This window comes from Nanorana parkeri, unplaced genomic scaffold (assembly GCF_000935625.1).
Source record: "Nanorana parkeri isolate BGI_ZX_2015 unplaced genomic scaffold, ASM93562v1 scaffold29, whole genome shotgun sequence".
NCBI lineage: Eukaryota > Metazoa > Chordata > Amphibia > Anura > Dicroglossidae > Nanorana > Nanorana parkeri.
In genome coordinates, this window is record NW_017306297.1 from 1,818,565 (window position 1) to 1,829,906 (window position 11,342).

Here is an 11,342-nt window from a genome sequence, read left to right on the forward strand (position 1 = left end):
ACTTTACTTTGACTGCTATCACATGGGGGGGCTTACAAGCTCCCCCATGTGATAGCAGATGGTGGTGACAGGTACTCTTTAAGGTGATGCTGGGGGTCCAAAAGACCCCCAGTGTCACCTTTACACTGGAAATAAGCTATTGAAGTGCAGATCGCACTTCAATAGCTTATAGCTGGGCTCCAGGAGCCCAGAACTGACAGCTTCGGGACGCAGAAGCGATCTGGCGACAGGTAAGTCGCCAGGATCGCTTCTGTTGTAAAGCCGACAGTCGGCTCTACAAGTTTAAACAGAGTCCCGGCGGCAAAAGTCACCGGGAGTCTGTTTAAACAGCCCCGATGCTGGCGACGTACACTGTACGTCGTCAGTCACGAAGGGGTTAAGGCGAATGTCTATGCAACCAACAAATGTAATTTTTTTAAATTTCCTTTTTACAACGGCAAAGTGTTAAATACTTTGTGTAAATCAGATGGTAATAATTCTAATTAAATCCATTTTAATGCCAAGTCGTAACACTACAGTATATGAAAAAGCAAAACTAGGTTAATACTCAAGCACTTTATATATACAATTTATGATTACATCTTAAACCACTTCCGAACCCTAGAATCACTAGTTGACTACTGAATACTACTATATTAATATCACCTAAAGCTTCTACGTCTTACCTCTACCAAAACTGATGTGAGTGCATTTCCAATAATAATGAACAGCATTATTAGACGCCAATGAAATGGGACGCAGACCAGCTATGTAAGGAAAAAACAAACAAAAAAAATACAATATATTGAGTGAAAGACAGTTTCTTAACAATCACACTTAAAAGGAGAATTATAGGATGAGTGAAATACACTCATCCCAAAAAGTTAGAGCCGACGTGTGACACTGAAGCAGTCACACGTCAGCTCTATTGATCGAGTACTTAGTGATCACAAACCGATGATCACTCAGTTCACGATCTTCTCGCTGCAGAGAGCAGTGACTGTCGGTCACGTATGCCCGCATAGATTTCACCCTCCCCTCTCTGTTCTTTCAGCACTGACTGACATCTGGCTTTGCCTCTAGAGAGAGAGACAGAGCCAGATGTCAATCAGGCAGCGGGGCAGTTCCCCACGATATTGACAGGATCTTTCCCGGCTGCAGCGAGGCCCAGCGCTGCCAGCATATAGCAGGCAACAGCCCGTTATATGCTAAGTTTTGGGTCTCCTGTGACCCTAAAGAGACCCTAAAGAGAAGGGCAACGGAATCATTGCAGGTCCATTTTTATTACAGTATAGCTTACCTCAAAGAAGTGCTCAATGGATTCTATAGGGTACAGCATGAAGAATACTATTAAGGCATAAAGAGCCAACACTGATATTACAAAGAGATCTACAAAGAGAGAATAACAGAAGGAAATTTAAATCATTGTATGTTAACCCTCAGGAAAAAAACAAAACAGCTTTTACACTACCAGGCTTTTTTTCCCAGAGAATAGCTGGTTTCACGTTTTGGATTTTTAGTGCCAGTTTTTAAAGTTTTCCCAAAGATATGACTGGGGTGTCAACAAGCTTTCCTCCTTCCCATAATTATGTTTGCACAGGTGAAGCAAACAGGCTTACTTCTGCAATGATCATGTTAACAAAAAACAATGGCCACATCCTGTCCCCACTTCCAACTTTGCCAGATGCACATTTCTCAGACACCACTTGGTGTCTTGACACAGAGAATGCTCAGGAACTGGCATATATGCAACCCTCGCTCCCCGATACATTCCTAAGGGTAAGCCACACTCCCAGGGACCGATGAAAGGCTGGCCCATTGGAGGAGATTTAGTCATGGTGTCCATGTGCAGAATGAAGAGGAACCAGCTGGGACCATGTTGGAGGAAAGATTGTTAGATGGGGGCTAAAGGTTAAGTGTCATCCCAGGTGGGCTGCATGATTTATTAAATGACAACTTTACTAAAGGTGAAGTTGTCCTTTAAAGATTAGATTACATCTCTAGCAGTCAAATCACAAAGAAGACGACCAGCTACTGTCAAAATTATTTACACCAATCACCCATAACACTATGACCAGCCGCCTAATATTCAGTAGGCCCCCTTTTTGTTGCCCTGACTTATAGAGGCATGGACTCCACTATATCTCCCAAGGTATGCTATGCTATCTGGCACCAAGCAGTCAGTAGCAGATCCTTTAAGTCCTGTAAGTTGTGAAGAGAGGACTCCATGGATTGGACTTGTTTTTCCAGCGCATCGCACAGATGCTCGATTGGACTGAGATCTGGAGGCCAAGTCAACACCGCAAACTCATTGTTGCGTTTCACAAACCATACCTGAACCATTTCTGCAGTCTGCATTATCCGGCTGAAAAGGACCACTGCCATCAGAGAATACCGTTTCCATAAAAGGGGTATTTGGTCAGCAACAAAGTAGGTATACGTGTCAAAGTAACAACCACATGAATGGCAGGACCCAAGACTGGCTACCTTCTTCCATTGCTCCGTGGTCTAGTTCGGATGCTTATGTGTCCATTGTAGGAGCTTTTGGCAGTGGACACGGGTCAGCATGGGCACCCCTAACGTGACAAACTGCTGTGTGTGTGTGTGTGTGTGTGTGTGTGTGTGTGTGTGTGTGTGTATTTTTTCTGCTTCCAACACATCAACTTCAGGAACAAAATGGTCACTTGCTGTCTAATATATCCCTCCTACTTCTCGGCGCCATTGCAATGACATAATCAATGTCATTCACTTCACCCCTCAGTGGTCATAATGTTATGGTTTATTCAGTGTATATACACACCTTTTTCCTGCGAACAGCTAAAGCTCTGTATAGCAAGGAATTGGACTGTGACTTTATCTAAACACATTTTCAAGACAACACAAAGCTAAAAGAAGTAAATAAAACCCGTACAGTTTTTGTAGCTGGGCTGGCGAAATGGTTTTCCTTTTGAAAATACAACTGCCACAATAAGATACTGGAAGCAGGATATATAGAACAGGGTTGTGTTCTCATAGTTGCAGATGTTATGCTCATCAACTTCAGTGGCATTTTGATGATCATCTAAGGAGACATTGCATGCACTGGAAGAGAAGAATGGACAGATTGAAACAAGTGTAACAGGCCACACATAGATGACTTGCTTTATGGAATATCTATTAAGGACACTTACTTGCTAGTGGGTGTCCAGACCTCGTACCAGGGCTCCTGTTTCACAAGCAGGAAAGCCATGGTCTGGAATGCCAAGCAAATTAGTATTTGGGAAAGAACAGAAAATAGAAGGGGTCCGGATATTAGACCGGATGGGGGTCTTTGTGCCACTAACGCTTCCGAGGCTGGGTTTAAACTCACTGCAAAAGGAAATTAAATGCTTTACTAAATCTCAATTACACATAAAATACAGAACACATTGTCTATTCTTAATTATGGAAAAATTTTAAAGTAGTACTAAAGGCTGGGCATTTTTTTCTTTTTTTTACCTTAATGCATTCCCCAAACTTACCTATGAAGACTTGTCACCTGTCGCCGGTCCCTAAAGCAATACTCCCTTACCCAAACTTCCTGGTTGCAGGGGAGGATACTGAGCGCAGAGGAGCCATAGGTTCCTTCTGCGGTCAATCAATCTGTTGGGAGGAGAGGGTGGGGCCTGTCATAGGGCTGTGTGTGTATATGGATGCCTCTACAGCAGCCACTTAGTTGATGGAGGCACTGGTGCAGGGGGCTGGAGGAAGAGTGATTGAGGGCCCCACTAGAGAACAAGGAACTGAACATTTTTAAAAAAAGAACACAAGAATTTAACAAGTGTGGGCCTTCTATATATAAAAACAAAAAATAAGCTTTAAATGTCACTTTAATATGAATTTAAAACCTCAAACTTTGTTAGCTTAACTACTGTTTTCCTACCAGGGTGCTTTAAAAGGAGAACTATGTGGTGAGTGAATTACACTCATCCACATAGTTAGAGCCGACGCGCGACATAGAAACTGCTACACATTAGCGCTATTGATCGGAAAGTGAGTGAAAACATACTACCAATTCGCTCACTTCCCAATCATCTCCCTGCAGAGAGCGGTGACTGTCAAGTCACTGTTCTCCGCAGGGATTGCGCCCTCCCCTCTCCTCCCGCGTTTACTGGAGAGACAGACAGTGGCGGGCATACTTGGCTCTGCTTGAGCCAGCTGTCAATCAGCCAACAGGGTAGATCTTGACAGTATTGTCAGGATCCATCCCAGCTGCGGCACGCACAGCATACAGCGGGCAATGCTGAGTTTTGGGTCACAGCAGGATGGGGTATATGTCCTCCCCTGACCCAAAAGAGAACTATGGAAGAAAAAACATCATTACCCCATAATTCTCCCTTAAAGTATCAAGTAACATGATAAAAGTTTCTTACTAGTGTACAAATGTAATTTTCACACACTTGTATCTGCACGAGTGAATTTTATGTCTCTTCTGAAGCGTTAAGAAACAGCATATGCTACTGACTAAGCTCTATCAGGTCAAGAGAGAAAGCAGCAGACATGCCTAAAGCATGCGGAAATATTCTATAAGTGTGCTTTCACACAAAAGACTCTCAAATAGAAATTGGAAACAGAAGTAGGTATGGATAGGAATGGACCATAAAGATAAAAGGGACCTGTGTCACCTAACAATTTCCAAGGAAAGGATTTAATGGCAAGTGCAAAAATCCTATTTTCTTTATGGTTCATTGGGAGACACATGCCTGACTGAGGGATTGACAACACCAAAAACTAAGCTATCAAGCCCACCAAATAACTGTGTAACACTGGGTTCTATAAGCTGAATAAAGGACCTCATATCTGATGCTGGCATCAGACAATACCTGAACATCCACCTGGTAAAACTTAGCAAACATGTAAACAGAAGGCCACGTGGCAGCATTCCGAATCTCATGCCTGATACTGAAAGGGTCAAGAGCCACTTAAAGCCCTAAAAGAGTGGGCCTTAACAGAAAATGGTGGAACCCTATTCCTAAACCTATAGGATTGAATGAGAAGCTGCCTAATCCACATAGCAATAGTGAAATGAATGGCATGCTGTCCTTTGTGATAACCCTCAGCAATGACAAAAGGGAGTCAGTCTTTCGGAAAAAGGCACAAGGCGTGAGGTAAACTCGAACAGCCCGCTTCATATCCAAATAATGGAGGGATATCTCCTTGGAAAGTAGTGAAGCAGGACAGAGGAATGGAAGCATGATGCCCTAGTTAAGGTGAAATTTAGACACTATCTTAGGGAGGCCTTAAGCCTCAATGCAACCTTGTCCCTGTGGAGCATCAGGAAGGGTTGCTTATAGGATAAGGCTGCTAACGCAAAGACTCGCATTGCAGCGGTGATAGTAACAAGAAAGGCTACCTTGTGAATGAGAATAGACAGATAAGTGAATCTGATAGGTCTGAATGGTGGCCTTTAGAGAGCTGACAGAACCAGATTGAGATTCCATGGGGTCACATGTGGAACGAAGTAAATGACACCTTGTATAAAGGCTTTCCATAAGGAATGAAAGACAAGTGGCCTTTAAAAAATGGATCACAAGAGCCGAGATCTGACCCTTAATGGTATTCAAGGCCAATTGCTTATCCAGGCCTGACTATAGAAAGGCCAGGATAGGTCTCACACAATACTTCCAGGTATGCAATTTTCTTGTCTCGCTCCTCACGATGTATGTCTTCCAGGAGTGATGGTAGGCCTTGATAGAAGTGGATTTCCTAGCCTTTAGGAGCGTAACCATAACAGATTAAGATAAACCCCCTAGATCTTAGGACCCGGTCTTTAAGAGCCAATCTGATAAAGCCAGTGACCATGAAGCAGGGTGACAAACCTGTGCTTGGGATAAAAGATCCAGGCGATCTATAAGAGCGCATGGAAAGTCCGCCAAGAGTCTGATGTTGTCAGAGTACCGTATTTGCTTGGGCCAGTCCAGTGCAATGAAAATTACCAGAATGCATTCAGTTCTGATGCTAAGAAGTAGGCAAGTAGGCTTCAGAGGGGGGAAAAGGTGTAGATCAGGTTGAACAGATCCCACAGCATCAACCAGGGCATCCACTGCTACGGCTAGAAGATGCCTGAAGCTGGAGACAAACCTGCTAAGTTTCTTGTTGAATTCAGAAGGTCTAGGTGCAGTGCTCCCCACATGTAACAGAGGTATTGAAATACCTCTGAATGAAAAAACATTCTCTTGGGTCCAGATGTTGAAAGTCTAAGACTAAGAAAGGTCTATCTGCCAATTATCCATGCTTTGAATGTGCAAGGCGGACAGGGCTGGAATGTGAAGTTCTGCCCAAGCCAGAGTTCAACTAGTCATTCATTGAGCTGCAAGACTTCTGGTTCCTTCCAGATGGTAGATGTACTCCACTGCCATGACATTGTCTTACTGAAATACTGATGGTGACCCTGCAGCTGAAAAGTCTAGTCTTGAAGGGATAACTGAATTGCTATGAGTTCAGTATACTGATACAGAGGCGAGCTTCCTCTTGTGACCAAGTCCCCTGGCACCGAATGGGTGTCTAGGACTTTTTCCAAGCCTTTGAGGCCGAGATCCGTCATGAGGATCTTACAGACCAGGAAAGACTTTCCTGACACCAGAGCTTGATTCATGAGCCACCAGGTCCTGGAGTTGTAAAAAGACAGGCTAAGATTAAAGGTGCAAACTGTGACATGAGATAGGACAGTTGGGGCCATCAAAAATGAAATCGTATTCTCAACAGTCAAACCAGTCAGTAGATAACAGATATATCACTGTCCCCTGCAGTCTCCAAAAAAATGATCAGGCATTAAATGTGGCAAAACAAACCTAAGACTGCGGTTACCCTACTTGACCACAGTGTTTGACTCCCTATCTATCTGCTAATGGGCCCCAACAGAAATTACACCACCCCCAGGTCCTTCCCAATAGAAGAGAAGGAATAACACAAGATATATGAATAAAAGAAAACTTACTTGTAAACACCACAACCAGTATGATTGCCAGGTCAATGAAGAGAAACTGGAAATCTCCTAAATTGCTAAGGATCTAGATAAACAAGAAGAAAAACAAAACACACATTTGCTTCTGATCTACAGATGCTTAGTGCATTGCTGAAACACTGCAGTCTGTCACTTTAAAAAACTTTAAAATAAAACTATTTTAAAAAGTATGCATGTATATAAAGTATATGATATAATTAAAAAAAGCTGCACCTAATGGTATGTATAAAAAATCATGGGATTCTACACAGCTTACAACGCCATAATGGAATCTGCCAGAAAGTGAGACCGTTATATATAAACCAAAACAGGGTATTCCCATGAGACTAAAATGACCACACCTATGAAGGCAGACACGGTTTAAATGTTTTTGGTTTAAATAAAGAATGGAAAAAATGTATGTAGTGCTTTAGCTCAGCTAAAAAAATCTCAGACATAAATGATTAGGTAGCATTACACAATGCAACAAGTAAATGGCTATATATTAAAATGACTAATGTGCAGACTATACTCACAGAGTAGAGCAGGGTGACAGTGAAATACTGGATAATACTATACAGAGCCATGAACTTGAACACGCAAAAGGAAGTGATCAAAGCTGCACGTCCTTCCCTACAAGAAAAGGTAGAGAGCATCATAGTATGACAATCATTAGCCCTTAAATAAAATGTATAAGCTAAAGAAGGAATTCAGTGTAGTGTAAAAGCAAACGTGTTTTAAAACTAGGAGTTTTAATTTGTAAATTCAACAAACATTACCCATTCTCCTGACAATGGGAGGGCTGTCTATACTCCGACACATTTGGGTCTGCGACAATGCATTTCAACTACATTGTGCTGACTGGTGACAGAGCTGACACTAAGGAGAATAGGAGGTAACTGGTATTGCATCAACGAAACATGAAAACACATCACATAAAGTTAACCACAGAACTTTACTTAATTGGTCATTTTACTATGAAATGCAGCAGCTTTATGAAACTGAATTGGTTTAAATGAAACACCTCATAAATCGATCTTTTGTTGGTAAAGACTGACAGGTAAGTGGTACTATACCGTATTAGCTTTGGCACACAGTCAATGCTGGGTGTCCGAGAGGTGAAGGGTGATGCTACAGATGCTTCTAACTCCGATAGTGAAATGCCGCCATGAGCTCTCTTCAGTGCCTGTAATGATATCACCAACAATAGATGAACTCAAAGTTGATGCAGTCCAGTATAGAACTTATCTGTAAACCACGATTCCTTAATGTTTTTTCCTCCCTTTGCTCAAAATCTTAATCTCTGCTTAGTTCTCAAATATTGAAAACGTTTTGTAGTGTAGGAGCATAAATATAAGCAAAGAGAGCTCAGATGCAAATTATATTTTCAGCATGAATGAATGTTAGGTTCTCTGAAGCTAAATAGGGAATTATGACCTCACTCCGGTTGAAAAATAAATTAGGATAAATAGCATTGTGTTTGGTGATCTTTACGATGGAAAGGTTTCTCATTTGTTAGAAAAAAGTACAAATATAATTTTCTTTCTTGTCCATTGAGGGATAAAGGAATTCAGATAAAGTCAGGACATCAAAAAGCTGTCCAGCTGAAGGGTGGACAACCAATAAAAACCCAACTACAGGCCTCAAGAGGAGGACTGGGGACTGGCTATAGCACAGGAACTGATGTAAGGACCAACACCCAAATCTGAATGAATGACATGGGACTTCTACCAGGTAAGGCAATCTGCAGACAAGGGGAGCATGGAGAATCATCAGCCTGAAGCTCCAGTAAGATGATGAAGGTCTCCACCAGAGGAAAAGACTCATAAAAGAAGAAATAAAAGGAATACATAGACCAAGTCAGCAGCCATGTTCTTGGTATAACCACTTCCATCGGATGACGTGTATTTACGTGCAAGGAAAGGGCATGAGGCTCGAGCACTGCTGGTCACCCTGAGGAAGCGGGTGGAGGTCCTGTCGGTGCCCAGCTTAACCCTGAGTTAACATATGGACTTGAGCTAGAAGTCCCAGGAATGGGAGGAATCCAGGTAGACTGTTACATCTGCTTGTTGCACAGGTGAAATTAGGAAGAGCAACTAAAGAGGCTCTCAGAGGCAAGGTCAGTCTAAGGACTAAATAAGGCGGTCTCTCTGCACCTGCATCCTGGAGAGAAAAACTAAACTACTCAAGTACCTGTCAGAGTGTATTATCAGTCCCAACTCTACAGAAGGATCTGCATAGAAATTTGCTGATCTACAGGTGTGCGCTCTTCAAGGTGAATAGGAGTCAGGTTCTGGGGACCTTAGGGCACCTATTGCTAAAGTAGATGAAAGAGAAGTGCAGGATTCCGATGATCCTTCCCTGGACATATCCTGCCCTCCCATAACATTACTGATCACAGTGTCAAAAGTGCCAGAAGAGATAACGTCCCTCAGAGGCTAATCGATTCAGATGTTATCAGTTACCAGTGCAACCAGCGTGCTCTGTGCATCTGTATGGACATCTGGCCCAGGTAGGGAGAGAAGTTTAGAGGCTGGTAGCAAGCCATCACAACTAAAGAAAGGGACCCAAGACATCTGCTCCACATGGTCCATGAAACAGGGTTCTACCCTAGCGGAAACTAACCTATTCAGACACGGCCTGGCAGATTTAGGTCAGTGCTAACACAGGACACAGGGCTACCCTAGTCAATTGAAACTGGAATTGTAGAAGAGATTCTAACTACCTGTCAGTAGAATCATTAAAGTTGTAAGCAAGTTGTGGTATGCTTCTTAAAGCGGTACACTAGTTGATTCACCCTGGGAATAATTCACTGTTTAATTAATTTGCTCTCTAAAAAAATAACAACACACTCTCAGGTGGGGCTCAGGGCCCTTCAGGTGCTTCCAGTCTGCAAAGAGGAATGCCAAGAATAGCGCGTGCCTGGAAAAGGAATTTGCAGTTGCGGGAGTTCTATATGACCTAAGGCTGGAGACAGCAGGCCAATCTTCTGAATGTAGGGTAGAGCATACTGCATCAATAAGGTCAGAGACAATTTCTTGTAAATCTGAGGTGATGGGAGAAGATTGCAGCACCATAAAAACAGTATCTCCATAGATAGAGTGTAGGGCAAGAAATGGTCATGGGGACATGCAGCCCTGCCCGATCTGAAGGCGCTTGAGGGTCAGAATTTGATCTGTATATATAGGCCCTATAATATTAGGAGTACCAGGTTCTAGATTACAGGTGCCAATTTTGTGTGCAAACATGTTGTGGCTGTGCAGCAGTAATGCAACTACGGCCAAAGTATGAAGCAAGGCCTCAGTTACTCAAAAAAAAACAAAAAAAAAACAAAAAAAAAACAGCTTGTTCTCACTTAAAAAGTGAGTCTTCAGAGACAGGGTCACACCAAGTCACAAATCTAGATCTGGAGAGTACTCCATTGTTAACTTACACAGTAAACTTAAGTCTGGAAATGCACAATGCAGAGCCCAGTGCCCCAAGGTCACATTCCAGGCTATCCCTGCATGTCCAGTCCAGCAGGGTTGCAAGCAATCTTTTCATGGAAGTTGATGGAAGAAGAATCCATAAAGAAAAAGAAAACAAGAGCTAGAGCTGTAGAAAAGATGACTATCCTCCTGTCACAAATTAGTAGGCATACTGGGTAGAGGAGGGTTATACTTGTGACTTGCCAGAGTATTTTTCAGTTTGCCAGTGCCCAATCCTCCTGTAGGCGTCAGTATAACCCAGCTGAGTCTGAATTCCTATGTACCTCAACGGACGTGAAAGAAAGATGTGCTCATGGATCACCTGTCAAATTTACAAACACCTTAAAGTAAAAAAAACAGGCCTAAAAAATTGTCAGGGCACGCACTAAACTGGCAGATTTGGCTAATTTGCCTAAGAATGCTATGGCATGGTCTGAGTGTATTCAGAACTAACTAGGACAATGCAGGAGTGTACACAATTCAATCTGCAGTGCCATATACTATGTATCCACTTATTAAATGTTTTTATTGTCCAATGACTAGGCCAGGCAAAAAAATAATTCTACTTACTCCACAATCATTTGCGCCATCGCCACACATGCCAACATAGTAACTGTAAAACAAGACAAGAAATAGTTGTAGTATTTTTTAATCATATGGAACAGAAGTGCTGCAGACAAGTCAGAGCTGTATGTGGTCTCTTACTGGCTGTGTCCTATACCGCGCAAGCATTATATTACACACTTCATGTAGACCAGCAAGATTAATTGAAAATATAAATAAATAATAAACTTTATGAGAAAGGACCTATGCTTACAAATGACTTTGTGTTATTAAAAGGCAACGGAACCCAACAAGATAACAAATTGTGTAGTCACTCAAGAATTACATGTTGGCTTCTTATATCTCTTGTAAACTCCAAAGTTTAAAGTGGA

General features: G+C 42.3%; 1 protein-coding gene and 1 long non-coding RNA gene across 2 annotated transcripts in view; one reads left to right on the forward strand and one right to left on the reverse strand.

Moving 5' to 3' along the window:
* LOC108795923 overlaps positions 1-3,153 on the forward strand; it is a 20,069-nt gene extending 16,916 nt beyond the window's left edge. The window contains exon 3 of the long non-coding RNA XR_001941775.1: positions 3,141-3,153. This is a non-coding gene — a long non-coding RNA (uncharacterized LOC108795923). The remainder of the gene's footprint in view (positions 1-3,140) is intronic.
* The window catches only part of ATP13A3 (ATPase 13A3), a 97,688-nt gene that overhangs the window by 5,488 nt on the left and 80,858 nt on the right, over positions 1-11,342 (reverse strand). Inside the window, exons 24-31 of the mRNA XM_018567166.1 lie at positions 10,978-11,020; positions 8,017-8,126; positions 7,477-7,573; positions 6,935-7,007; positions 3,150-3,327; positions 2,891-3,060; positions 1,280-1,368; positions 666-746 (exon numbers count right to left, since the gene is read on the reverse strand). Of these exons, the coding sequence (XP_018422668.1) occupies positions 666-746; positions 1,280-1,368; positions 2,891-3,060; positions 3,150-3,327; positions 6,935-7,007; positions 7,477-7,573; positions 8,017-8,126; positions 10,978-11,020 (841 nt within the window). The remainder of the gene's footprint in view (positions 1-665; positions 747-1,279; positions 1,369-2,890; positions 3,061-3,149; positions 3,328-6,934; positions 7,008-7,476; positions 7,574-8,016; positions 8,127-10,977; positions 11,021-11,342) is intronic.